Source organism: Cynocephalus volans, chromosome 7, assembly GCF_027409185.1.
Source record: "Cynocephalus volans isolate mCynVol1 chromosome 7, mCynVol1.pri, whole genome shotgun sequence".
NCBI lineage: Eukaryota > Metazoa > Chordata > Mammalia > Dermoptera > Cynocephalidae > Cynocephalus > Cynocephalus volans.
In genome coordinates this window covers 51,766,972-51,794,249 of record NC_084466.1, presented here as the reverse complement: position 1 = coordinate 51,794,249, position 27,278 = coordinate 51,766,972, and the positions used below count along the sequence as shown (strand labels likewise).

At 36.0% G+C, this 27,278-nt stretch overlaps 2 protein-coding genes across 5 annotated transcripts in view; one reads left to right on the top strand and one right to left on the bottom strand.

The window, feature by feature from the left end:
- Positions 1-27,278, bottom strand: part of DIAPH3 (diaphanous related formin 3) — a 493,080-nt gene that overhangs the window by 440,215 nt on the left and 25,587 nt on the right. For 2 of the 4 annotated variants that reach the window (XM_063102550.1, XM_063102551.1), the window contains exon 2: positions 4,228-4,404. The exons of 1 other annotated variant lie outside the window; for it this stretch is intronic. In XM_063102550.1, the coding sequence (XP_062958620.1) occupies positions 4,228-4,404 (177 nt within the window). Of the gene's footprint in view, positions 1-4,227; positions 4,405-23,258; positions 23,292-27,278 lie in introns of all 4 variants that reach the window. One more of the 4 variants, XM_063102549.1, reaches the window with a different exon arrangement.
- LOC134382386 (HAUS augmin-like complex subunit 4) lies at positions 25,669-26,868 on the top strand. Its single transcript, XM_063102942.1, has one exon. The coding sequence runs from the start codon at positions 25,777-25,779 to the stop codon at positions 26,866-26,868; it is 1,092 nt and encodes a 363-aa protein (XP_062959012.1). The 5' UTR covers positions 25,669-25,776.

Here is a 27,278-nt window from a genome sequence, read left to right as displayed (position 1 = left end):
GACTCATGAAAGACAGGGACAGATGGCCAGACAAAGGAGGCATCACCAGTGACATGGTGAGATTGGGGGTGGGAGGAGCCATAAAAATAGCACAGGAGCAAAGAATCAGCCCTTGTAATTTTCCAACCTGTGGTAGGCAGAATACCAACCCCCCCAACAGATGCCTACCACCCTAATCCCTGAATCCTGCAAATATGTTGTATTACATGGCAAAAGGGACTTTACAGAGTAATTAAGGTGACAAACTTTAAACAAGGAAACCTTAAAATAGGGAAATTATCACACAAGCCCTTAAAAGCAGGAACTTTCTCTGAATGGAGACAAGAGTGATTCAGCATAGGGAGAAGTTAGAGAAATGCTAAGCATGAGATGGATTGTTGCACCTGAGTTGTAGGGACACACATGATGGATTGCAGAAACCTCTAGAAGCTAAGGGAGACCCCAATCTGATAGCCTGTAAGGAAATGGGGGCCTCAGTCCTACAACTGCAAGGAACTGGATTTTGCCAATAACCTGAAGGTATTGAAGAAATTCTTCCCAAAGCCTCCTAAAAGAGCTCAGCCAGCTGACACTGCTTTCAGCTTTGTGAAACCTACAAAATCAGTCAAGCTAATCTGGATTTCTAACCTACAGAACTACAGTACATTTGTGTTGTTTTAAACCACCAAATCCATGATAATTTGTTTACATTAGGAATACCTGTTTTCAATGAGAAAGTAAAATGAGGAAACTTCAAAAGGTTCACAGAAAATAGAATTAAAAGATAACTCAAATCTGTCCATGAACTTTTGAAGTCCCCTCATATGATATCCTAGGGCACCAATGGCAGGTTATAAATATCCCAAGTCAGCAAATGCTTATTCCTCCTCCTCCCACCTCCAATTTAATCCTGAAAAAGACAGATTCAGTCTTGAATAGGGAAGAACAGAAAAGTAAGGTGGAAGAAAGAAGGAAGAGGCCAACCACACTCCCAACAATGGTCCCTATTGGAGACTAGAAATGGATCAAGCTTGAAAGGGGGAAAAGGAAAAACTTTCTCTGGATGAAAATTAAGTTATTTATATTAAGTTAGGTTTTAATTATTTGAAAGCAACAGGAAAGCTCTGAGACCTGCCTAGGATTTTATCCAGGATCAGGGAAAAATAAGTTGAGAGGACTGCTTGCTTTAACGTCGCAACAGCTGGAATAAACAAGTCACTTCCAGCTTGTGCCTGTCATGTTCACTTCATTCAAAAAACCACTTACATATATCTACAATGAGTTCAAGAGAAATCACTGAGACTGATCAAAGTTGTATGTACAATGATGAACACAACTATTCCACATATCTGAGATCCACAGAGAAACCAAGATGGGCTTTCAGCTGAAAATTGGGCTTTCAGCGAAAAATTTGCCATTCACCAAAAGACAAACAGGAAAAAAGCCCTTAAGAAGAATAACTAAAAATTCATCACTACTTTAAGAAAGCACAAGGAAACTAGACTGTTATCCAGAGAACAAGTAAATCAACTCCCTAAGTAAAAGAAAAATGAGTACAAATGTTTAAGTATGACACTGTACTTCGCATTCATTAAGTAATCAAGTCAGCAGTCTTTCAAAGGAATGTCTTGAAGAGGAAAACATGTTCTTCAAAACAAAGTTTTTACTTCACGTAAAAAATCATTAAATATATTTGATAATGGTAGATAAGAACAGTAATTATTTTTAAAATCGTATAATGCCAAAATGAAGAATCTAGATACAAATTTTAAACATATAAACCTTATGTAGGCACAAATGCCAAAGGTTAACGTGGCTGATTATTGAACGTTGCTTTCTTAAGAGAATTTTTATTAATAAAAATGTTACAGATATATACAAGCCAAAAATCAAACCAGTTTAACCTAGCATTCTCCACAAACATAGAAACAGCTTTACGTTTGTCAAAAAATGTGATGCCCTGAAAAGCCTGAAAAATATCACTAATTCACATCTAAAGAAGGAAAAAACTCTTCTGAGCTTCAGAGACCTTTCAGCTTCAGAATCAACAGCAGGTTTTCCTACAGAATGTTGTGATAAACTCAAGTAATCAGTAAGGGAAGGAAAGAAACTGTTCCCTATTTTTTAAAAAGATATTATTTGTGACTAACTCATTTCATTTTACTTCTGCTAAGTAAAGTGAGGGTTTGATTACAAAAGATCTGCTGCCAACAGGAGAATTGTTTAAGGTTTAACAAATGATCCGGCCCAGTTATTGAAAAAGTATTTTGTAAACACTTCAAAAATGCTGTCATCTGCCCAGCACATACTATTAAAGTATAAACTATATTCAGTACTTTCTAGGTAGTTGCACTTTTAACTGCTTGTGGTAATAGAACGTGGCATCCACAAATGTTTAACAGCAACTGGCTACTTACTCACATGGCACCTGCAATTATGATAAAAAAAAAAATTTTTTTTAAAAATTTAAACAAAGTAGACACAAGTGAACCATAAAAGTAGCATTCCAGAATCTCATGGTTAATTTACGTGAGTGGTTCCACTTATGGTGCACGGATGAAAGGGAGGAAAGGGCACTTTATCATCTTGAGTCCTCAAGGGTAGTACTGAAGAGAGATACCGACACACAAGCCTCATTAACAGAGGCACAAGCTAGCAAAAAAAGGTTAAGTTTTCTTTGTTCTTGGCTGAGATTATAACAACTCATGGTGCCTAAAGAGTGAATAAAGAGTTATAAATGTGTGTTAACTTAAACGAAAATTAGCAATTCATCAAGAGCTGTAATAATAGATAAGTTTCTCAAGCCTGGGGTTCATGCAAAAAAATACTAATAAAATATTCAGTGATGAAAAGCTAGGAATTACTGACAGTTACTAAAAACCCGATGAAGACACAAATAGGCATTCTTTCTTTCTGGTGTTTTGTGAAGCTTCATATGTAACACTGAATACAAATATTTATGATGAATAGAAAAGGAGGAAGTATAATGGCAAGTACAATGTTGATTCCAGCTGAACAATGAAGAGACCAGCTACTAACATTTCCCAAATTTCATGCACATCTTATACTTTAAATAGATGAATGCAATAATTTTCCTAAAATTTAATAAGGCTGTCAAAACCAACAGGTGAAAGAATAGATATATACAAAATAAATCATGTCTCAGAAATAATACACAACTCTTCTGAATGACATACAAAATCCTCTCATAATCTTCCCCAAGTTATCATTCCAATCTATTTCTTGCAAACTCTCATTGATCCTCCCTGAGCTACTTCTTCCCTACCTCTACGTCTTTGTTCACTGCTATTTCCTCCATCTCCAGAGAACGTCCTTCCCTCTGCTTATCCAAATACTATCCTGACTTAAGACCTGGCTCTAGTTCACCCTCTCTACTAAATTTCCCTAAACCACTATAATATCCATTTTTATTTCCCCTGAAGCTAAATAGGTATCTGGAAAATTAAAATAATTTCTTCCTACTCTGAACTTAAAAAGAACTTAATTATTAAATATTACCTTCTGGCATTTCTTACTCATTTAATTTTTCAAATGTTTGCTTTGAATCCTAGAAGATAAGCAACTTGGGGGTTGGAACTATATATGTAAATAAATCTATTTAGATGAAATTAGCATCAATTTGTGGTAAACGGTAAATATACTTAACATATATGGATTATTAGTAAAATTAGTTCAGCCAGCCTAAGAGGCGGACTATGTTAGTCAGAGAATCACCGTTATTTAGAATCAACTGAAGAAGGCCTCAAACAACACCATGTGTCTCTACCAGAAAAGGCCCACTGTAAAACAAATGAGTTCAAGTCAGTAGACATAACTGTTGCAGGACCACAAAGAACATGGTTATCCGAAGAACTAAGAAAGGAACAAAACAAGTAAGGTCAAAAAAATGAGAACACTTATCAATGCAAACAGCAGAGCACTGTGACCATCATTCTAAAATCAACTGAACGCAGACAGACCACTTAATAATCTACTCAAGACAAAAATATACCACTTGATACTTTAGAGTATTTTTATATAATCTGTATAAAACTAAAAACTGGTATAATGTTTTTCTTCAGATTCTTATTTTAGTAATCCAAAAAACCTCTATAGCAAAAGTGCTATCTTAAATGACATCAGATATCACCCTATGGAACATGAGTTCCAAATATGCTTAGTTCCATTAACATGAGCAAAAGCTAAGGATTCTTCCTCAAACATTTTATAAAGAGTCAAAATTCTCACCATCATCTTTTCAAAAAGTTCTAAGAGTTCATTCTCTGATAGTGGCTTCGGAATGTTTTCCATCATATCGAAAGATGCTGATGAGCAATCATTGCTTGCAAATGTAGTTTTCAGGTTGGGAAGTGGAGGTCGGTCTTTCTTGGTCCCTGGAATTCTTATGCTGGCAAATTTGTCCAGCTATAAAGAAAGATAAAATAGCACACATTTAAGTTTTTCCTTTCCCAACATTGATCTAATGCCAAAAATGGACAAACAAACAGGGCCAGTCACATCATAACTGTGATTTTGTCAAAAGGCATTCAGCATAAAATCTTTAAAATTAAGAATAATAATAAATATAAAAAATGGTGAAAGTTTTTCAGTAATCATCCTAACTAAAGACAGAATAGAAATCAGACAACCTCAGAAGATTCCTTCTAATCTTAAAATCATACAATTATAGATTTGAGATTCAAGTGATCGATGACTATGCTTTATAGATTAGCAAATTAAGCAGTATTACAAAAGTAATTTAGCTAATTTGTTGGTGGCACCAAGCTAGTACTCAGTTCCCTGCCCCCCGCCCCCTCTTGGCCCCTTTATCCAGTGCCCTTTTCATAATGCATACTATCCCCTAGAGCCATATGATTTAGGAATTTTAAAAATTGAATTCTACTTATATAGCTTGGCCTGATAAACAATACATTTCTCTTTGGTCAAGCTGTTCTGTATTTGAACTTCTTGAACATCTACAGAGCAGGGTGGTTAAAGCCTTAGGAAGTAAAGCTAGATTTTTGTTGTAATGAAATTTCTTCTACAGCTAAATCATCGAAGTTTGCTAATATCTGAAAATACATAGATATTAGTTCACAAAGCTAATTATTCCTCCATTCAAAATTGTTTGAGTTTCACAAGTTCTATTCCTCACAAACAACCCAGACTCATGTTTCAAGACTCATATAATTTTTCAACAACCAAAAAGACAAAAAGTCTTAAACTAGGTATTACTGATTGTACTCCTTAAAGTATACTTCTGAAGTATACTTTAAAAAGTATAATCAATAATTCTGTGAATTGTTCACCATTGCTGTATATATTACCAAGCTACTGTTTTCACCATAATACTTATAGTATTCTTCAAATAATGAGATGTAAAGATAGCTAAAAACACAAAGAAACCTATAAGAATTAAATATGGGGAAGTGACAAGCTGCTCTTATCCCTGACAAACAGTTGGAAAGAAGAATAAGTTAAACAAGGGTAAAGAAAAACCAGTCAAATTTTTAACGAACTGTTGATAGCTGCATGGGTGCTGGCATAAGGGATTAGAATTCCAAGGAGGCCCCATCATGAAGCCCAGCCATCAATCTGCACCCACCTACCAGCACGTTTCCTCAAGTCTTCACTAACTACATTGGACCAGAGGAGGAAAGTTGACTGAGATCACCCCTAAGGCATGACAGGCCTCTCCCAAGTGCAAACGCCTGCCCCCCGAAGGCTGTGGACTAGACAAAATACCTGAGAGAAATCCCCATGACACATTCCGGGCTATCAAAGAGTACATGACAGCTGCTGTCTAGAGGCTGGGGCAGGATACTAGGTCAGAGAGAGATTTCCTGAAGAAACAAAGTGCCAGAAGTGGAACCAAAAACAAAAAGAGAACTCTACATTAACTTTTAAAATGGGCATCAGCACATTAAAGCAGAAAGAAAGCCTACAGTTTTAAAAGCTAGTAGCTCAGTTGTAAAGTTAAAAAATAGATTGCCAGATTCTCATTAATGCTCAGATCCCAAGCCCTCCAAACATGTGAAGCTATGAATCAAACTAAAGCAGCAACAAAGGCCAGACCCAGCTCAATTAGAGATCAAATTGACTGAGCCCCTACTCAAGCAGCCTGAAAGAAGAGGAGCATGCTCTTTCTTTGGAGAAATATGACTTACTTCAGTTTCCACTGTACCTAAATAAAATGTACCCTATACAATCAAATATTGCTAGACACACAAAGGGGCAAGAAAATGTGATGCATAGTCAAAAGAAGCAGACCTAAAGATGGCTCAGATGTTGGAATTACCAGATAGGCAGTTTAAAATAATAAGAATAATAAAAATGCTAAAGGATATAATGAAAAGAGTGGACACCACACATGAGAAATAAGGAATTTCATCAGCAGAGTCAGAGAAAGTAAGGAAATTAAAAAAGATTGATTAGAAATGAATATATCAGAAATAAAGATTTCATTAGATGAACTTAGTAATCTTGACATAGCTGAGGGAAGAATCAGTGAACCTAAACAAAGATCAATAGTAAGTGCTCAAACTGAACCACAAAGAGAAAAAGAACAGAGAAACCAAGATCTGTGATACAATACCAAATGTTGTAACGCAAGTGTAATTGGGGTGCAGAAAAGAAGGTAAGAATAGTCCAGAAATATTCAGGGGATAATGACTGTGAAGTTTCCAGAATTTACACACACACAGGAGAGATCTTCGATAAGTTCATGGAAAGATTCATATTATCTTTTAATTCTATTTTTCCATGAACTTCTTGAACTCTTTTCATATGTCTTCACTTACAGATCCAAGAAGCTTGGCAAAACCCCCAAAAAAGGCACACATACACACACACAAAAAATCCATACACCTCAGAACATCATAGTCAGACTGCTGAAAATTAAAAATACAGGGCAAACCATAAAAGTGCATATTATACATAAGAGAAAAAAATGAAACAATATGACAGCCAATTTCTCACCAAAAACAATGGTGGCAAAAGACAATGGAAAGACATCTTTAAAGTGCTGAAAGTACTCTTATGCTGGGATTCTATATCCAATGAACATATCCTTCATAAGTAAAAGCAAAATAAAGACACATTCAGATAGACAAAAACTTAGAGAATCTGTCTCCAGCAGACTTGTACTACAAAAAATATTAAAGAAGTTTTTCAGGCTGGAGAAAAATGATACTAAATGGAATACTAGATCTACAAAAAGAAATGAACAACAACAGAGAGTTTACTCTATTAGACGTTAAAATGAGCTTCCTAGGACTTTCTTAAATAACAATCAAGTGGAAGAGACAAGCGCTTAAACAGGTAATTATATAGCCATATAGAAAATGTAGCAAGAGGTATGTAGATTGTATTTAAAAGCAAAGAAGAGTGCATCTAATTCACCAACATAAACATTCCCTGCTTTAGAATAAGCCAGAAACATAAAATTGTCTCCATATGAATATATGTCCAGAAGTTACTCTCCCTAAGTATATCTGTACCCTAATTTTTTTTTCTTTCTTTTTTTTTTTTTTTTTTTTTGGTGGCTGGTCGGTATAGGGAACCAAACCCATGGTCTTGGGGTTATAAGGCTGTGCTCTAACCGACTGAGCTAACCAGCCAGCCCTGTACACTAATTCTTGAAATTTGTTTTAAAAAACAGGGAGACACCCAAAAAATTGTTTTCAAAATGGGACTGGGATCACTTCTGCACAGGTTATACCAGTTCCTGAGTGCAGAAACTATCCTGACTCACACACACATACAAAAAAAGCATAACTTAATTAATATGCCAAACTTATAATGAAGTAAAATTAAGCAAAACATCATTAACACAACATCAATATTATAAATGTAAACATGTCAATAAATGGGAATAGTAAGCTTAAGCACTTCACAGGCTAATTTGTAAATGCATAACCTAATGGTTCTATCAGTGACAGAACACATTATAAAATTTTAGTTTTTACCAAAAAACAAAACTTTTTAAAATAAGAATTTCAAAAGTCATTAAAATAACAATGGCAAATATTTACTGAGCCCTTTCTATATGTCAGGCACTAGGCTAAGAGCCCAAAATGCAGCATCAGGTTGAATGCATTGGTTTAATCCTTACAATGAGGAAACTACATGTCTAAATAATAAAGGACAAGCTCCAAAACACTTTTATACATATAAATTTCATATTATTCAGCTTATAAAATAGCAAAAAGGAAAAAAAATCAACCCATTATGTTTTTATAACTATATATCAAATAATATAATTTGCAAAAATAACAATAATAATAATAATAAAACAGAATTATAAAACCTCCCCCATATGCTTAGCATCTAAACTCTGGGAAAAGGTTGGATTTTACCCAAGTGGAAAAAACAAATTTGCACACTACCACAAGCATACTTAGTTAAAGGAAAGAGAGGAAAAATTAGCATATCCCTCTTGTAGCTTCTAAATTTACCAATGTCCAAATAGCAATACGAGACATATAAGGATCAATCACTGTTTGATACTTTCAATATAATGCTTTTGTTTATTTTCCCTGATTAGAAAGGATGAAGAACGAAATAGGAAAGAGCCATAGGAGGAAAATAAATACAATCCTCCTGTACCAGAACAGTAAATTCAATCTGTTGAATACCTCAGGTTTAAAGTAAAAGCATTCCCAGTTATGTGATACTCCACTGAGCACTCCAGGAAAGTTGTAAAAATTCTGGGCACTATTACAAAGCTAGGTGCAAAATAAGCAGTACTAACAAATTATTTTAAATGTTCTAAAGTTTCATTTTTTAAGGAGATGCTACTATGATTCCACTCACAAATAGAAAAATCACTCCTAATTCATCTTTCATGGAATTGCACATACAATTTGCTGAAAGCAAGCCACAATGCAACACACAAGCAAACTTTAAGAATACTTTTGTACATAAAAATACGATAGAAATCCCCACCACTGTAAGTTGGTTGTATCTGACAAATTGAATGAGGGTAGTTTGTGGGTTTTACAACGTGTACACTTTTCATTTTCATACAAAAAATTCATAACTTTCCATGAAATTTTTCTCTGAAAGTTGAGCTAGAAATACAGCCCAGGCAGGTGAAGTACACAAAGAATTCCCCTTTGTTCAAGAATTGGTTAAACATACACAAGACTGAGGGAATTCTATTATGATGTTATTTGGAGGTGCGCCACACATAATTAATACAGCTTTGATTGTGTCTGGGGTGTACTAAGTTTTATAAATTAATATCACTTACCTTCAGGGGAAGTTAAATGAGCACCCTACTGAGTATTATCTCATACTGAATAATCTCACTGATAATCAGTAATGACAGTTTAAATAAAATTAATTAAACAAAGAAACAGCCTCTGAAAATATCTGAATTTTTAGCTTAGTATAACATCGTAATAGTGAAAACTTTGGGGTTTTTACTCTTATACTTTAAATACCAACAGATCATTTATTTTTAATTTAAAAGAAAAGGAAGATATTATAATTATTAGTCACCTTACAATATCACAAGTCTAAAAAACTATGTATGATCATAAACGTACTTCCTTAGTACCCAGAAGGGAGTAGAAATTTCACACAATCTAGGAGTTATTAAGCAAACAAAAGTTCCTTCTAATTATAGAATCAATTCTATCTAAATGTATACTTGAAATATAATATATTAAATATATTTATTTACTATAAATAAAATATATTTTATTTTCTATCAATTTTCATGCAATCTTATATTTAAGAGGACACAAAAATCTAACAACTAAAATAGCTTGGCTTTTTAATTAGTTTTATTACTAACCTTCCAACCTGCTGATTAAAAGCATAGCTCCAGAGTCTGACCTCTGAATCCTGCACAGCCACTTGCTTGCTGTGTTACCATAACCAAGCTATTTAAACCTTTCTTGACAGTACCTATCAGAGAGATGCATTAGCAGGAAATAAAACTAATACTCAGCTTTCAGCTTTGTGTTAAAAAACCTGAAATGACTTCCCTGATCACTGTATCGAAAGTAACAAATGCACACAGCACACAGTATATTCTCTTCGTATGCCCCTCCAAATGACTTATGAAAATCTGTAATTATTTTATCTATTTTGTGATTGTTGACTCTGTTTCTTTCCACTAAAATATAAGTGGCATGTTACACAAACCATCACCTGTCTTTGTCACTGTAGTACCCATTCTCTAAGATGGCTCCAATAATCCTCTGACTTGTATAACCAATAAGATGCTGTGGAAATTATGGAGTGTGATTTCTAAGACTAGGTCATAAAAGACATTACAGCTTTTGTCTTGCCCCCTCTTGAATCACTCACTCACTCTGGGGTATGCCAGCTGCCAGATCATGAGAACAGTCAAGAATATCTAAGGCAGAGCAGGCCAATTAGCTCAGTTGGTTGGAGTGTGGTGCAAGGTCCAGGGTTCAATCCCTGTACTAGTCAGCCGCCAAAAAAAAAAAAAAAAAAAAAGAATATTGTTGAGCTACAGCTAGGGCCTGGAGCTCACAAAGAACTCAAGCACATTCACAAACCCTTCACTTGCAGGTCTACGAGCTAGGTAACCGGCAAAAATGTCCTTGGAGCCTTGGCTGAAGAAGGAATAGTCTTTATTCAGCACACACAACACTATGAGCCAAGCAGTCCACAGAGAAACTCCAAAACTCAACTGCTACTGGCAAAGTCCAAAGAAAAACTGAAACTGAGCAGCTGCCAGCAGAGTAAACACACTCTATGTTTAGATGTGAGCTTTGCCCCTCAGCTCTGCTTCACAAACTGAAGAACACACAATAGCAATTAACTAAAAATATACATGGGTGCACATGTACACTAACTCCACCCACACATCTTGTTTATAAGAAATGTGCTGCTTGACCCCCCAGCTAGACCTGAGCCGAGGGAGCCTGACTAAATTATTCTATATTCCCCACAAATACCTAAGGGAAGGACTACATAACAAAGAACTTGAGGCCTCCCACCAAAAGATAAACCGGTCTCTTGCCAATGGCCATTGCAAATGAGCCATCTTGAAAGTCCCAGTCACGCCTTCAGATGACTGTAGCTCCAGCCAACATCTTCACAGTAAACTCATGAGAGACCCCAGCCAGAACCACCCAGCTAAGCATCTACCAAATTCCTGACCCACAGAAGCTATATAAGATAACAAATGTTTGCTGTTTTAAGTCACTAAGTTTTGGGGTAACTTGTTACACACCAACAGATAACTATTATAGTCAGTGATATATATTCAGCCTACAGCACAGTACTTGGCAGTTAGCTAGAAGTCAATTACTACTTGTTAAAGGTATGAATAAATAAAGCACTGGATGAGAAAATATATAAAATATGGTGCCATCCCTGCAGATGTTTACCACTTAAGGGAAAAAATACATGATAAAGAACTAATTATAACTTAAGGTAAAATATCCTAAGAACCCCCAAGAAAATCACAAGCCAAGTGAGTTAGCAACAGAGAGGAATGAATGGTTAATTCTGGAGTGGAGAAAGAACCTCAAGACAGGCTTTGGAAAAGGCCTGTAAGGCTGATATGAGAATTACAAGAGAGTACGTGTTAGCAGCTAAGCAGTATGCCTGCCTGTTCACGGTCTTTACTAAATGCTAGTGACTCCACCTTTATAAAGATATATCCTGGGGAGAAGAACTGGCCATTGGTTGTTTCAGGTATGATAAGCTAACCACAGCAGTCTTAGGCCACGGCCTGATCACCCAGTAACAATCGCTACTATCCCATCAACTACTGTATTCTGACTTCAATATTCTTTAATGTTACAAATGGGCTTTTCAGCTCTTAATTTGTATTTTAGTGAAATTTATAAAAAGTTATTTGCACAGAGGCTTCTTTGAAAAGAAAAATTCCTGCCCCCACAGAAAAGTTACTTAATCATCTACTTATATTTTGTTCACATATAGGTTTTACATAGTATTTTATTAAATGAGAAACATAATTATGTTCTTAAAATTTCTTTAATTTGCTTAGAAATAAGTTACAACATGCAATATTTATTCCACAGCCAGCTGCCACATCATGGAGTAGCCTGTAGAGATGCCTGCAAAGGGAAGAACTTAGGCCTCAGACCAACAATCAGCACCAATTTGCCTACCCCAGTCCCATCAAGGCTTCAGATTGCGGCCTGAGCCAATGTCTTCATTACACTCTCATGAAACAGCTCAAACTAGAGCCATCCTACTAAGCTGTTTCCAAATTTCTGACCTAAGAACCTATGAAATATTAAGTGTTTATTCAATTGTTTTAAGCCACTAAGTTTCAGGAAAATTAGTTACATAGCAATAGATGATTAATATAGAGCTCCTCATAGAATACTTTTAAATACCTAAAAGAAAATATATACAATTACAAAGAAAACTATTTCAAGTAAAATGGGTTATCGAAATACCAGAAAATAAATTTTAATATAGTAATAGATGTTCTTTAATGCATTAAATAATGAGGGGTAACAAGTCTAATTTCAACATAATGTGAAATATAAACCACATTTTGAAATATCTTCAATAACTGCAATGTGCTTTGAAAATACATATAATTTCTGTAGGTGACCTACCTATTTGAGTAGGTCAAATACTACTGTGGATTGGTTTTTTTTGGTATGCTGATAGTTTTTTGATTTTTCCCTATACTCATAATTTCACTTAAAGGTTACTGAAAATAAAGGTTTAATCTCTTTTCAAAGACAACAGGAATTTTACCACAGACTCCTTGGTGGTCCATGGACCCCAGGTTAAGAACCCCTAGAAGATGGATACAGAATGGTAGCAGAAGGAGTGGTGGAAAAGAAAAAATAACTCGATTCCTAATGCCTTCAGTGAATCAGTGGGTGGGACTAGAAAACCTGCAGCTGAGACTAACAAGGAGGAATACAACAGGATGTATACTCTGATGGTTTGTGCTTCAAAAGAGCTAGAAGCTTTTGAAGGAAGAAGCCACCAGGAAAATAAAGCCTCAAAGAACATCCAGGTTTCAATTAGAGCAAGAAGGAAGGAGAACTTTGAAAGATGACAGACTTTTGAGTTCCAAAGGGCAAAGTAGGAGGGTTTGGGAAGCCTGCAGGAGTTGAGAGATAGTGTCAGATTAGGAGAGCAAATGGACCTGAATGGAGAGAGAAGCAAAGGGGTGCTTACTGATGATATGAACTGATTATGACTTTTGATGCTGACTCAGGTCAGCTGAAAGGTGATTTGAATTGTGATAATCTTGATGAAAATGAATAAAGACATAAATCAAACCATGTGGACTGTACCATCTTAAGTCATCTTCTCTCTGTCCCTACTTGCCACTACCCTAGCTCAGGCCACTTGGATAACTGCTATAGCCTCCCAATTTGCCTCTGTGTCTTCGCTGCCCCTCTACCCCTACTACTCGGAGAAGTTCCTTGTACAGACACCACTTTGATCTTACTGAAAATGCAAATCCAATCATGTCCCTCACTTCTGTACTTAAATCCTTTGAATAGTTTCCCATTGCTCAGAGGATGACATTCAAATATCTTACCACACTTCAAAGGCCCATCTGAACCTTACTTCCTCTCCAGATAATCTTTTTTGGGGGGGGGCGGGGGGAGGACTGGCCAGTACAGGGATCACACCCTGGACCCTGGTGTTATCAGGACCACACTCTAACAAACCAAGCCAGCTCCTAGATAAGCTCTTCACCACTCCACCCCCTACACTGTATGATCTAGATGTTAAGAAATAATCTAGAGTCCCCTAAACATGCACATGCTGTTCCTCGTATCTAGAACCTATCCACAACTCATATCCCATCTCCTTTACCTGGCTAGTTTCAACTACATCTCCAGTTCTCAGTTTGGACTACAGCTTATGTAGAAGCCTTTCCTGACTCCGCAAGACTGGGTTTGATGCTCACAGACAGGTGCCTGCCATTGCATAGTATGCATACTATCCTGAAACTGTCTGTGAATATATGTTTCCTGAATAGGGTTGTTATTTTAGTCGCTAAACCATCCCTGGAACTTAGTATGGATGTTCTGTTAATATCTGTTCAGTGAGTAAATTAATGATTAGCTCCCTATCTTCCGGGATTGGGATACCTGCCATTGTTTCCTGCCTTGCTAAATCCTTCTTGACATATTTTAAATAAGGAATAATTAACACGACATATCAGGGAGAATGCCAAGTGTTATGCTTTTTATATATTCAATAAGAAAACCCAGACTCTTCCCAATGCTGATAACTCACAGAGCAGTCCCCTACAATAAAACAAGCATGAATTTCTTATTTAAAATTTCTTGGTTAAATTTAATACCATGACGTAAGGTAGTAAGAAAAATAACTATTCAAAGAGAAGAAGCTCAAAATCACTAATTTAATATTCAAGAAACCCCAAAGTTATATCTACCCTCATCTACTCAAATTACAATTCTAATTACACATATTCAAATATTAATACTATATACTTGAAACATAAATTAGTTCTGTAAATATTACAAGTTATTTTTAAAAGGCATATACCAATATTACCTATACACAAAAATCATCTGAAGACATCAACAACTGCTTTCTTCTTGCTAACCTGACATGCTTCCACTGGGAATCCATTCCATTGATATCCCAGAAGTAAAATTATTACAGAGTAAAAAATTATAACAACTCCTGCCAGCCTGAACTCCAACTTGTCCCTCAAAACTCAGCTGAAAAATAACCTTCACTATCAAGTTTTCCCAAAGATCAAGTTAGCCTTACTACTTCCACTGAACCCTATATACTGTTCTAGCCCCTATCACACCACACAAATACTGATAGTGTACACATCAATTTCCCTACTGTTCCCAGAGGGCAGAGACATTATTGTCCATCTTCGTATTCCTATAACAGTAGGAGGCACTCAATAAATGCTTAATAAATGGGTGGGCCAAAGAATGAATAAACAAGTCTGCATATCCTACTATATGTTAGTATATTCAACTCTGAGAGCTCTTGATCTTATTCCCAAGTTTCTACTGATTTGAGTAGTAGCTCTCTAAACCATCCCATAAATATTTAAAGATTCTAAGAGAGTACTTAAGTATCACTACTGAAAATCTGAATACAGGAAGTCCTAATTAATTCATTAATAGGCTAAGAAAAGCCCACCTGACTTAGTGAATAGTTTAAATTTTATAGAACTTGTTTTGATGTATCCTACTACATATATTCAGTTGCCCCAGTCCATGCTGGTATTTCTATTTCACACACAAAAAAGAGTTTATTTTGAACATATAGTTTTATAGTAAAAATGGGGGTGGAGGAGAATATTACACTTTTTTATTTATTTTAGCTCACCAAAGAAAATATAAAAAGTTAATTAAAATGCAAAACGAACTTAAATTATAGTACAGAAAGCCTTACATACTACTAGGACAATAAGATAAAATTATTTTAAATAATACTTCTAGGTTTAATTCTTCTAGATTTGCTCTTTTTTTTTTTTTAACCCTCTCTTGCACAGTGCTCATTTCTAAAGTCAATAATTAATGTTCTGCTACCTGACTTGCAAGTTAGGCACAAATTCAGATTGTTAAAATCATTTTATTTTCTTTAGTATAAATGATATCTTATTTAACATACGTATCACAAGACACATCACATCTAGTAGGTTCAGGAATAGTCAGTCTACAGTTAGACAAAGACCAGTCACGTTAGGCCACATATATCTGGGAACTCATATTTGTGTGAACCAGTCTCACAGAAAATACTCAGGAATGTGCTGAAGTTGTAGGTAATAGTTAGTTATACCAAGTGAGTCAGAAAGCCCAAAGAGAATTAGGAGGCAAGAGAACAGGGAGATGAAAGTTTCTCAAAGCACTCATTAGAACCCACCCCCAGACCAGGTAATATCTGCAGTGGCTCTAAGCCCCCATTCCCAAGGGGAACTTTGAGGGGAACCAGGAAAGCCTGTACCCGTATTTGGGAACAGGTTGCAGTTGTTGCTAAATCTGTGAAGTACTTTCCACACAGAAAAGCTTTTCTCTGTACTTTGTGATTTAAAACATCTCATGTCCTTTACCTGTTGACATCTCTCAGTCAAACACATCACTATTCTTTTGAGATACGCTTTTTTCAGTTTTGTTTACCTGAAAATTCAAAATAGCTCATTTACTTATTACAGAAGACTTCTTACAGTATGTCTTTACAATTATAATAATTTTCTCAGGATTAAGGTCAATAGCTATGATACAATTTTTCACTGTCAATTTAAAAGTCAGGAGTCTGATATAGATGGCTTCAAGGGAAAAGCAGAAAATAATGAAGTATATGAGTACTTCTAGATTTACACTTGACAGTCTCAGTGGAGAAAGGGATAGTACTTAAATGGCAGTATAACGCTCTTGATAAAGATTGTGTTTTGTGGGGCCGGCCTGCCAAATTTCCTGGCTTCCCCATATGACTTTAAACAAGTTACTTAAGCTCTTTCTTGCTTGTTTCCCATCTTCAAAAATGGAAATAAGAACAGTGCTTACTCGGAGGCTTGTTATGAAGATTAAATGTGTTTATATAGCTAACATTTGGAATACTATTTAGCACATAGCTAACAATTTCATAGTTCTTACTATAACTTAAAAACACCTTCTAATCAGCAGTCCCAATTCCCTAGTTATGTTTTTACATTTCCTAAGTAAATTCTCCAGCAATTTATATAATATCTTTCTAATCCTTGGAATGTCCATGCATGTTGACTGAGAGATGAATATCAAGTTACAGACACAGGGTCCTACCATGGAGGCCTTATATGCCATGTTAAGGAGCTTAGGTGCAACTAAGCAGTTTCAGTTAAGCTAAAACATGATAAGATATGCAGTTTAGATAGGTCACTGACTGCTTTGCTGGAAGCTAGCTTTTTAGGGCTGTTAGTCCAGACGAGAGAAAATGAGGGGACTAGTAATCTGACAGAAGCAATTAAGAAAAGGAGATATATTCAAGAAAGAATCAGAAAGAAACACTGGAAGGGTGAAGCTACCTTCTAAAAGAATATAGGAATAGAAACAAGTCTAGGAGGAAAGTAAGGGACTTAACTTGGGGCACGTAGAATTTCTAGTATAGATGGGATGTCCATATGAAGATATGGACGTCCATATGAAGATATGTCTCAATCGGAGGAAAAGGTCTGAGACAGCGACACAGATGGTAGTTGCAACCTTCAGAGGTGATCACCCAAATAAAGCTCTATATACAGAGGAGAAGAGCAATAGCTTTAGGAAAGAAACCTGAAAAACAATAATTTAAAACAGGCAAAGGAAAAAATTACACAATAGAGATGGAAAAGGAAAGGTTAGAGGGGTATGAAACAGAGAAAATTTGGTGTCACAGAAGCCAAGAAATCTTTGTTCTTCAAAGAGGAAGTCGAGTAGATAAATCCAATAAATTTCCAAGGACTAAAAACTAATGAATATTACTGGGAATAAAAAAGGTCATTCCATAATGATAAAAAGGTCACAAACACAAATGAATATGCAATTAATAGCACAGCTTCAAAATACATGAAGAAAAAACTGGTAGAACTGCAAGGAGAAATAAGTAAAATCCAAAATTATAGTTGGAGACTTCAACACCTCTCTCAATAATTGTTAGAACAAGCAGACAGAAAGTCAACAAGGATACAGAAGATGTGAACAACACTATCAACCATCCTGACCTATTTACTTTCTACAGACAAACTCCAACAAAAGCAAAATACGCATGGAACATTCACCAAGATAGATATTCTGGATCATAAAACAAGACTTCAAAAACTGGAAAGGACTGAAATCACACAAAAGTTGGTCTGTTACCACCAGGGAATTAAATTACAAAGCAGACACAGAAAGATATCAGGAAAATTCCCAAATATTTAAAAATTAAATAACAAATACCTAAAGAACCTATGGGTCAAAGAAGAAATCAACAATAAATTAGAAAATATTCTTCACTGGATGGAAATGAAGACACAACATACCAAATTTGTGGGATGCAGCTAAAGCACCTCTCAGAGAAAAATTTATAGCATAAAATTCTTATATTAGCAAACAAAGATCTCAAACCAGTGACTTAAGCTTCTACCTTAAGAAACCTGAAAAAGAACAGATAAAACAAAAGAAAATAAAGATAAGCAAATAAATGAAAACAAAATAACTGTAAAGAAAATTAGTGAAAACAAAGCTGATTCTTTGAAAAGATCAATAAAATTGACAAACTTCTAGCCATTTTAATCATGGAGAAAAAAACAGAAAACACAAATTATCAAATCAAGATTGGAAATGGGGGCATCAATACAGATCCTACATTAAAAGGATGAGAAAATATCACAAACGACTTTATGTCCATAAATTCAACAATATAGATGAAACAAAAAAATTCCTTGAAAAACAAACTACCAAGGCTCACTTAAGAAACAGATTACTTAAATATTCCTATATCTAGTAACAGATATTTCAAAGAAGGAAACAATGGCTAATAAACACATAAATAGATTTCAAAATTATCATTCATTAGGGGAAACAATGTCAGTTTCTTATAAAATTAAACTTACACTTACCATACGACCCCCCCCAAAAAATAAAAACATATGTCCACAAAAAGAATTGTACCCAAATGTTCAGAGCAGCTTTACTCAGAAAGCCAAAAACTGGAAACAACCCAAACTGTTTTATAGATAAACCAACTGTAGTATTACCAATGAGCTACACAAAAAAGCAACATACTGTGTGATCCCATTTATATGAAATTTTGGAAAATGAACTATAGTTCAAAAGCTGATAAATGTCTGTCAAGAGCCAGTATGGGTAAAGAGAATTGACTACAAAGGGGCACAGAGGGAACCTTTTGGGATGACGGAAATGTTTCATATCATGACTGTAGTATATACATAATTGTATACATCTGTCAAAATTCATTAGATTGCATCCTTAAAACAGGTGCATTACACTGTATGTAAATCATACCTCGATTTTAAAAAGTGTATATTATTAACCATACCACTAATATTATAAATGCATGACTGACCAAGCACTCTTACTTAATGTGTCCTTTAAAACCTATAAACAGGGATGTCAAGCCTCAAAAGCTAAAAAACTTATGTAAAGTCACACAGCTAATAAGTGGCAGAGCTATCCCTCCAACCTAGCTTTCCTACATGCAACAACATGTAATAAAGAATGGATGCTAATGCAAAGAATTCATGACTTCCTCTAGTTTCTATTCAGACCAATCTTTGTTTTTCTACCTATAGTTCTTAACCATTTGTGGGTCATATATCAATTTAGTGGATTATGTCATCATTTTTTCAAGGAATGGAGAGGAGTGGAGAAAAGTGGAAAAAGTCGAATGGGAAAGATCAGAGTTCATTTTGCTTAGAAACAGAAAATAATGGTTTTAAAACTTTTGTTTCAACTGAGAAACAGAGTTGGTGAGATTTATTTGTGCTAAGCTACAAAATAAAAATGCATATCTTATTGTGGGGTCCTAGTCAAAAAAAAGCTTGAAAACCACTGCAGCAGTCCAAACAAGGGATTACAACAGTAATGCTGGCTGCATTGAGATAAAAGAGATGAAGAAAATCGGTAGGACTGTACTGTAGACAAATGGTAGTGAGGGACAAGGGAGGAAAGAGCAAGTCAAAAACAATTCCCAGACTGCAAAAACACTCAGTGGACACTTTGAGGGATAATTCAGCACTGTTACATCCACATCAAATTTCTTCTAACTTAACCTTTCCAAACTTGTCTTCCCTCACACTCCCTCCTCACAACCTTTTTGCCTCTAAGAGAAAAACCTTTTCAACTCAGGTATAAACAATGGAAGGTTATAAACTAAACAGTAATTTCTACACATTTATATTACCCTAGCACCTTGAACTGCACTTTATACATAGAGAATGCTCAGATGTTTGTAGAACAAACACTGCTTAAAGTCCATTAACTCTGCCTAGGGATCACAACACTATAGTAATCCTTCACTCCTACAACAAGACAGTGCCCTGTGAAATTCAATCCTGATAACTCAAGAAACAACCTGGAAAAGTGAAATACTTTTGCAGGCCCATAGCACAGCAACTTAAAGAGATGGGTTTTTAACAATAATGCTTCCCTAGATGTTTCTATTTCATGTTTCTAAAATAATGTTATTCAAACATATGACTATGGCAGAACGCTACTCTTAATACGTCTTCTCTCAAATTCTGCACAAAAAGGCTATTCACATTAAGAAATTTTAAATTAAAAGCACAGATGCAATGCTTATGTTGTGGGGGTAGCAAACTTTAATTAGAAAACATACTGCCAGCACATATAAAACCATCAGTGGCAAATGCTTGTCTAAGCTCTAACACACCAGGAATACTTTAAAGAGCCATCAAAATATCCCGCTTCCTTTCCCTCTCAGAGCTCTGCATTGATCTAAAGTGCACATCCCCTGGAAGACTCAGCTTGCAAATATGTCACACCACCTCTCTGTCCACAACATCAGGAAATACTTTAAAAAGGGGTAAAAAGGGACAGTACTGAACGTAGCAGTTCAACATAATTCAGCTTAAATGAAACTCACCAAAACCATATAAGGAAGGGAGAAAAGATATAATTAGTCCTGCTTTACAAATAAGCGAACAACCAAGTGATTGATTTGCCAAGGCAAATCAGAGCTAAGAAGTAGTGAAATTCTGTCTTTTAACAAGAGTTTCCTGATTCCCAGTCCAATGTTATTTCCACACTGTATCAGTTAACAATGAATAGCAAAGAATTTACTCTTTGGTGTCTCCTGTTCAAGATAGCCATGCTTATTCTCAAGCCTCTACAACAAGGATCCAGCTGCCTAAACTAGACGGCCTGCTTGAACATTTCCCAGACAAAATCCCTGGCCTTCTAAAGAGGGAGGCTAAAACACAAGATCATAAGAGACCAGTGAGAGTGGGAAGACAGCAGTTTAGTCAGCAAGTCCACATGAAGAGGGTCAAGGGGGAATCCAGGAGAGACGGTCATGTGTATACCTAAGATGAAAGCAAGGCAGCAGGCTGCAACCAGGCAGGTGGTAAAAAAGAATGACAGAAGTTCCTTGTCAAAGATTCCACGCCATGTGCAAAAGGCAAGACTCCACCTCTGGGAAGCCAGAACAGGGCAAAGCCAGGCCTAGATCCAATGAAACCACAATACCAGGCAGGTTATCAAAGCAGTGACTCATTCTTCATTTATTCAACAAAAAATTTATTAAAATGCTTACTATGTGCTAGACAACATGCCAGATACTGGAAGTATTAATAACAACAGATTGTCTCTGCCTTCCTTCAAAAGATTTAAACCAATGATGAAGATAGGCAATAAATCACGTAATGCTAAAAATATGCACTAGGCACTATCGTAACAATCCAAAAGTTTTGACCTTACCAAGGCCAGTTGCAAGAATGAGGGGAGAGGTAAGAAATGGGGGCGGGATGGAGAAAGAATTAACGCCTTCACTGAAGAGGAACCCAATTATTGATATAAGACAGGGCAAGATGGCTTCCGGAATGGCCTGGTAAAGCCATTCCATGACTGTTTCTAGAACTCAGGGTAAAGATTGTGGGTTGGCAGTGTGCAAGGACAGTCATATAATGAAAGTAAGATCAGCATCTGAATTAAAGAGGAAAAATGAAGTGTACATAAAATACGAATATACCTCAAAAATATCATCATATGGAATATTATCCAGTAATAAAAAGAAATGAAGTACTGATACATCCAACAATGTGGATAAACCTTCAAAACATTACGCTAAATGAAAGAAGTTAGTTACACAAAACCATGTATTGTATTACTCTATTTATATGAAATGTCCAGAATTGGCAAAGCTATAAGGACAGAAAGTAGACTGGGCTAGGAGAGTTGAGGGAAATGAGGAGTGACTATTTATAGATATGAGGTTTCTTTTGAGGGTGATGAAAATGTTTTAAAATTGGTGGCAGTGATAGTTATACGACTTCTCATGACTATCCTAAAAACGATGTTATTATACATTTTTAATGGGTGAATTGTATGCTACATGAATTATATCTCAATAAAACTGTTACAAATATACCACTGTATATTCTCATAAAGGTTCAAACATAAAAAAATTGCAGATGGCTTTATTATTGGCCTTAAGAAGCCATTTGAATGCTAAGTCAGTATAGTAAGAGCACAGGATTTGGAGCTATATGGAACAAGATTCAAGCTACAGCTGTACCACTTGCCAGCTGAATATACTTGAGCAAGCTACTGACTTAACCTGTCTGAGCTTCAATGTCCTCAGCTGTAAAATAAAGATAACATCTACCTCACAAGGTGAGAACTTAAGTAATCTACATAAGTTCTCCATGTTGCTACCATTTTCTAAATACTAGTGTATAAAAAATAGATATTATCCAAAAAATTTTACATAAATATCCTCTTCTTAGATACTATTCAGAGGAATAAAACACATCAACATTCTAATTCAATTTTTTAAATCATTCATGTCAAGATCTATGTCTCATACATCTTTGCATGTCCACCTTACCCAGGTACTTAAGATGGTACTTTGGATATCAGAGGTACTAAACATTTTCTGAGTGCTTACTTAGTTCTAGAACTCTGCTTCATGTTTGATATATTCAAAACCTGGTCAATAGTGTGCCATGCTTTTTCCTCTATATCGTGCTTACATATTTTTGGTGTTATTCTTTATTTGAATTTTGATGTTGTTGTTTTCATTATTCCTTTACCATTAACTATGAGTTACATTCAAAAATTTCTCAGAAAAATTTACTTGAATATGCAAGAATCTGTAATGGTGCTATAAAGTGTTAATTACTTATGAGAAACCCTATTATTTCCAAAATGAAGAACATATAGTAAGGCATGCCTGGTTCTCTCATTTTTAAACAGAATTTTTAAAAATATATCCATGATATTTTAGTCTGGTTTACTTTAATTAGCAACTACATATTTCTGAAAAGCTGATGTCTTTAGCTATTTTTTTCTACCCCATCCCCCAAGAATTCATCTCCAAAGAATGAGAGTTGATTTGAGTGACTCAAAGTTGACTAACAATTTGTATTTAAACAAATTTTTAAAATTAACATATCAACTATTCCCTTTTACAACTCGAAAGCCACAATTTAATGTATTTTACCAGTTCTGCCTCTTATTTTAGCACTATAGAGACAGTATATTTCCAATAATGCAGTTTTTAGCAATTGCACAGGTGTTAGTACAGCACATCATCACCATCACAGTTAGTTAAAATTTATAACAAAGGAAAAAAGTTGAGGATAACCTTACCACATCATCCGTCAGTGTCTTAATATTTAAATGCTGCAAATGAAAAAAACCAATCATCAGTAATTTATAACAGCTTTTTAAAATTTTAGTTAATAGTGCATGTTCAAAATTCTACACTGCTAATTCAAATGTAATTAAATTCCTGACAGTCTAATAAAAATGCATTATATATTGTTTTAATCTCTTTCTCAAAAAGACAGACAAAAGTTACCCTGCACACGGTAACTTAGAATATTTACTAAAACTTCTTGGCTTTGTAAAACTCACAAACTAGAAACCCAACTGTGGTGCAATAAATATATTCTCCCAATTAATAGTATTAATTACCATTAAGTACATGAACTTAGAACACAATGAATATAAAGATTTAAATATGATTTTCAGAAAAATTTTCACATTATAAAACAGTAAAACTTTTAATTTACCATTAGTATGTGACATAATAGATAATGGAGTACTTTGCTGGCTTAATTAAACAATCCTAGTAACAAAGAAGAATGTACTAGAATAACTATCTGCATCTTTAACATCAGTGTGATTTATCACCAGTGGTGACAGTAGACACTTTTCAATTTCATCGCTAGCTTCAAGAACCCTTTTGCTGATTTCCTTGCTAGACAAACACAAGGCCACTTTAGAAAGTGAATAAATTAGTTTCCTGCGAAGTGCAATTCACAAAAAATAAATAAAGTAAGTATTTAGGAAAAAAACACATGAGAAAGCTAAGTTTTATGAATCCCAAAGTTAGGCAAGATTTTGTATTCAAGTAGCTAAAATCAATTACCAATTCTCCTTCCTCTTATTCATTGGAGCTTTAGATCTTAAAAAGGGCAGAGAAAAGGTCAAACATTTTCCAAAGAAACCAGTTCTCTTCTTTTATAAGTATAAAATGATGTGTTAATCATCATCATGTGAATAAGTGACATAATCAACTGAATGAGTGAATAACACATAGTTAAATTCAACATTTACTGAAAGGAATAAAATTTATCATTCACTTTTGTATACTGAAGTACACCTTTATGCTTATAAATTTACCTGAATGATGAACCAGATTAACTGCACAGTGTAAATTACTATTCCAGATTTTCTTCTCCCTTTCTTTCATCAAGATGTTCCTCCTTTTAGTGCAATGGAAAAAAAGTAACTAGAGAAATGTAAAATGAACTTTTATATACCAAAGAAAATGAAGCCAAATGAACGACCATTAGCCATACCACTAGGTTCCAGGTTGAACTACATAGGTTGAAGTAGTAGAATTACCTACTTTGATTTGAGAATAAGGATATAATAATACTGGGTTAACTGAGGGTTAGTATCTAATATTGGGCTGTATAATTTGCTTTTTATCAATATTTTCCTCAGCCTCTGAAATTAACAAGTATGCACAGTGATCCTTAAGACTGGGTGTGATCCTGAGCAAGACTATATAAAGTTTCTAAAGTACTTAGGGCCAGAGTGTCACCCTAGAGACATTACTAGAATTAAACCCAAAACTACAGGGCTCTTGAGTTTGCAGAGAAAAGATCAGGGAAAATACCTGCATGGACTCCCATCCTCCCTTGCCTGCTATATGTGTGCCTTCCTGCCAATGGAGGTAGCTATCCGTTGCATTAGTTAACCACATCTCTCCCTTGTTATTCTACAATCAGAAGTATCACCCAATCACAATTCATATCACTCCTGAAAGGGTCATTCTGAGTTTCTGTGACAAGAAAAGATGTATGTAGTCAATTTCTGACACAATAGCATGCCAAGTGGCCTAATACTTAAAAAGTAAAGCCAAAGAACTCAAGTATAAAACTAAAATCCTATGTAGAATAGTATGCTACAACAGAGAAAAAACATCTACTTACAACAAATGAAACGTTCCCAAAGACCAGTTAGAGTTGCTTCAGGAAAATGCCATAAAAGTGATGTTAAAAAAGAGAAAGAGAGAAAGGAGATAATGAAAATAGCCAATTTTAAGAGATATGAGACTAGGGCCCCTGCAAAATTTATGATCTGAAAACTACACAGAAGATATAGAAAATAAGAAATGTAAGTTACATGATGTAAAATCCAGAAGACGTAAACATTCCAAAGGAACATTTTTACATACCTTCAAAGACCTAAAATTAGATGGCCTTTTATACTGAAGTTTGACTCAACTTTCAGAAAAAATAGCAGTCACTTTTTACGTTAAAAACAAGACAATACAAAGATCCATTTTTTGTCATAGTTTTTTTAATATTCCTAAACTATCTCATTAAGGGTGCAGCTTTTTAAAAGATTCAATTAATTTGCTAAAGGCTTGACCTGTTTTTTAAAACTATATATGTATGGCTCTCCCCTGACTTCCCGCGTGGTCCTTTCGGACCTCTCTTCCCCCATCCCCTGCGCGGGGCCCGAGTGAGAGGTTCCGGAGCGCAGGCGCAGGCAGGGTCCTGGGTGTTGACGCTGTCGTCCACCCGGCCCCAGCCTCCTTGGCACTGCCTCGGAGCTTCAGCTGCCTAGATAAGAATCCCTAGTAAATCAAATGGCATCCGGAGATTTCTGCTCATCTGGCGAAGGGATGGAAATACTTCAACAAGCATGCAGTAAACAGCTTCTTCCTTGTAACCTGAATGAAGAGGACCTGTTGCAGAACCCATACTTCAGCAAGCTGTTGCTGAGTCTCTCACAGCATGTAGACCAGAGTGGCTTAAGCCTCACCCTGGCAAAGGAGCAGGCTCAGGCATGGAAGGAAGTTCGACTGCATAAGACAACATGGTTGAGGTCTGAGATTTTACAGAGAGTCATTCAAGAGCTGCTTGTGGACTACTATGTAAAGACACAGGACACAAATTTAACTTCTGAGGACAAAAAGTTTCATGAGACCCTTGAACAGCGGTTACTTGTGACTGAACTGACACAGCTCTTAGGTCCTAGCCAGGAGAGGGAGATGCCTCCACTGCTAGGGCTGGAGAAAGCGGACCTTCTGGAGCTCATGCCACCCTCAGAGGATTTTGTGTGGATGAGAGCTCGGCTCCAGCTAGAAGTGGAGGAGCAGCTCAAGAAGAAATGTTTCACTCTGCTCTGCTACCATGATCCCAATTCAGATGCTGACAGTGAAACCCTAAAGGCAGCAAAGGTATGGAAACTGGCAGAGGTCCTGGTGGATGAGAAGCAGCAGTGCCAAGATGCCAAGAGCCAGCAGAGGGAGCAGATGGTGCTGCTGGAGAAGAAGAGTGCCACCTACTCCCAGGTGCTTCTCCGCTGCCTCGCCTTGTTGCAGAGACTTCTTCAGGAGCACCGGCTGAAGACTCAGTCTGAGCTAGACCGCATCAATGCCCAGTATTTGGAAATCAAGTGCAGTGCCATGATCCTTAAGCTGAGAATGGAGGAGCTAAAGATTTTGTCCGACACTTATACTGCTGAGAAAGTGGAAGTTCATCGTCTCATTAGGGATCGTTTGGAGGGAGCTATTCGTCTACAAGAGCAGGACATGGAGAAGTCACAACAGGTCCTGAATACATATGAAGTCCTCGGGGAGGAGTTTGACAGGCTGGTTAAAGAGTACACTCAACTCAAGCAGGTGACAGAGAACAAGCGCTGGGCCCTCCAAGAGTTCAACAAGGCCTACCACTGAGCATTGGCAGGGCCAGGAAGCATGGACTCTGCACAGCCACTGCCTCTTCCTCTTCCTGCTAAAAGGACCACCTCCACCTGGGGCTGCCTTCACTACAAGGGACTGTGGGGACACTTGCTTAAAACACTGCAGTCATTTAGGCACCCTCCTGGTTTCTCTTCCTTGTTTACAATGATTGGGCCTCTTCTGGAAAACGTAGCAAACAGATTTATATAATTTTATACATAGCTGTTTGTTAGTGTCAGTCCTGTATTGTATTTCATTATCTCCTGAATAAAGTAATGATATTAAAAAAAAAAAAAAAAAACTATATATGTATGTATATAAGCCCAGTTACAATCTATATTGTTATACACAATCTTTCCCCAAAAAAGAATGTGATGAATCACAATGGAATTAGAATGCAAGGG

Coding starts and splice junctions, on each gene's coding strand:
- LOC134382386 (XM_063102942.1), top strand. CDS start 25,777: ATGGCATCCGGAGATTTCTGCTCATCTGGCGAAGGGATGGAAATACTT.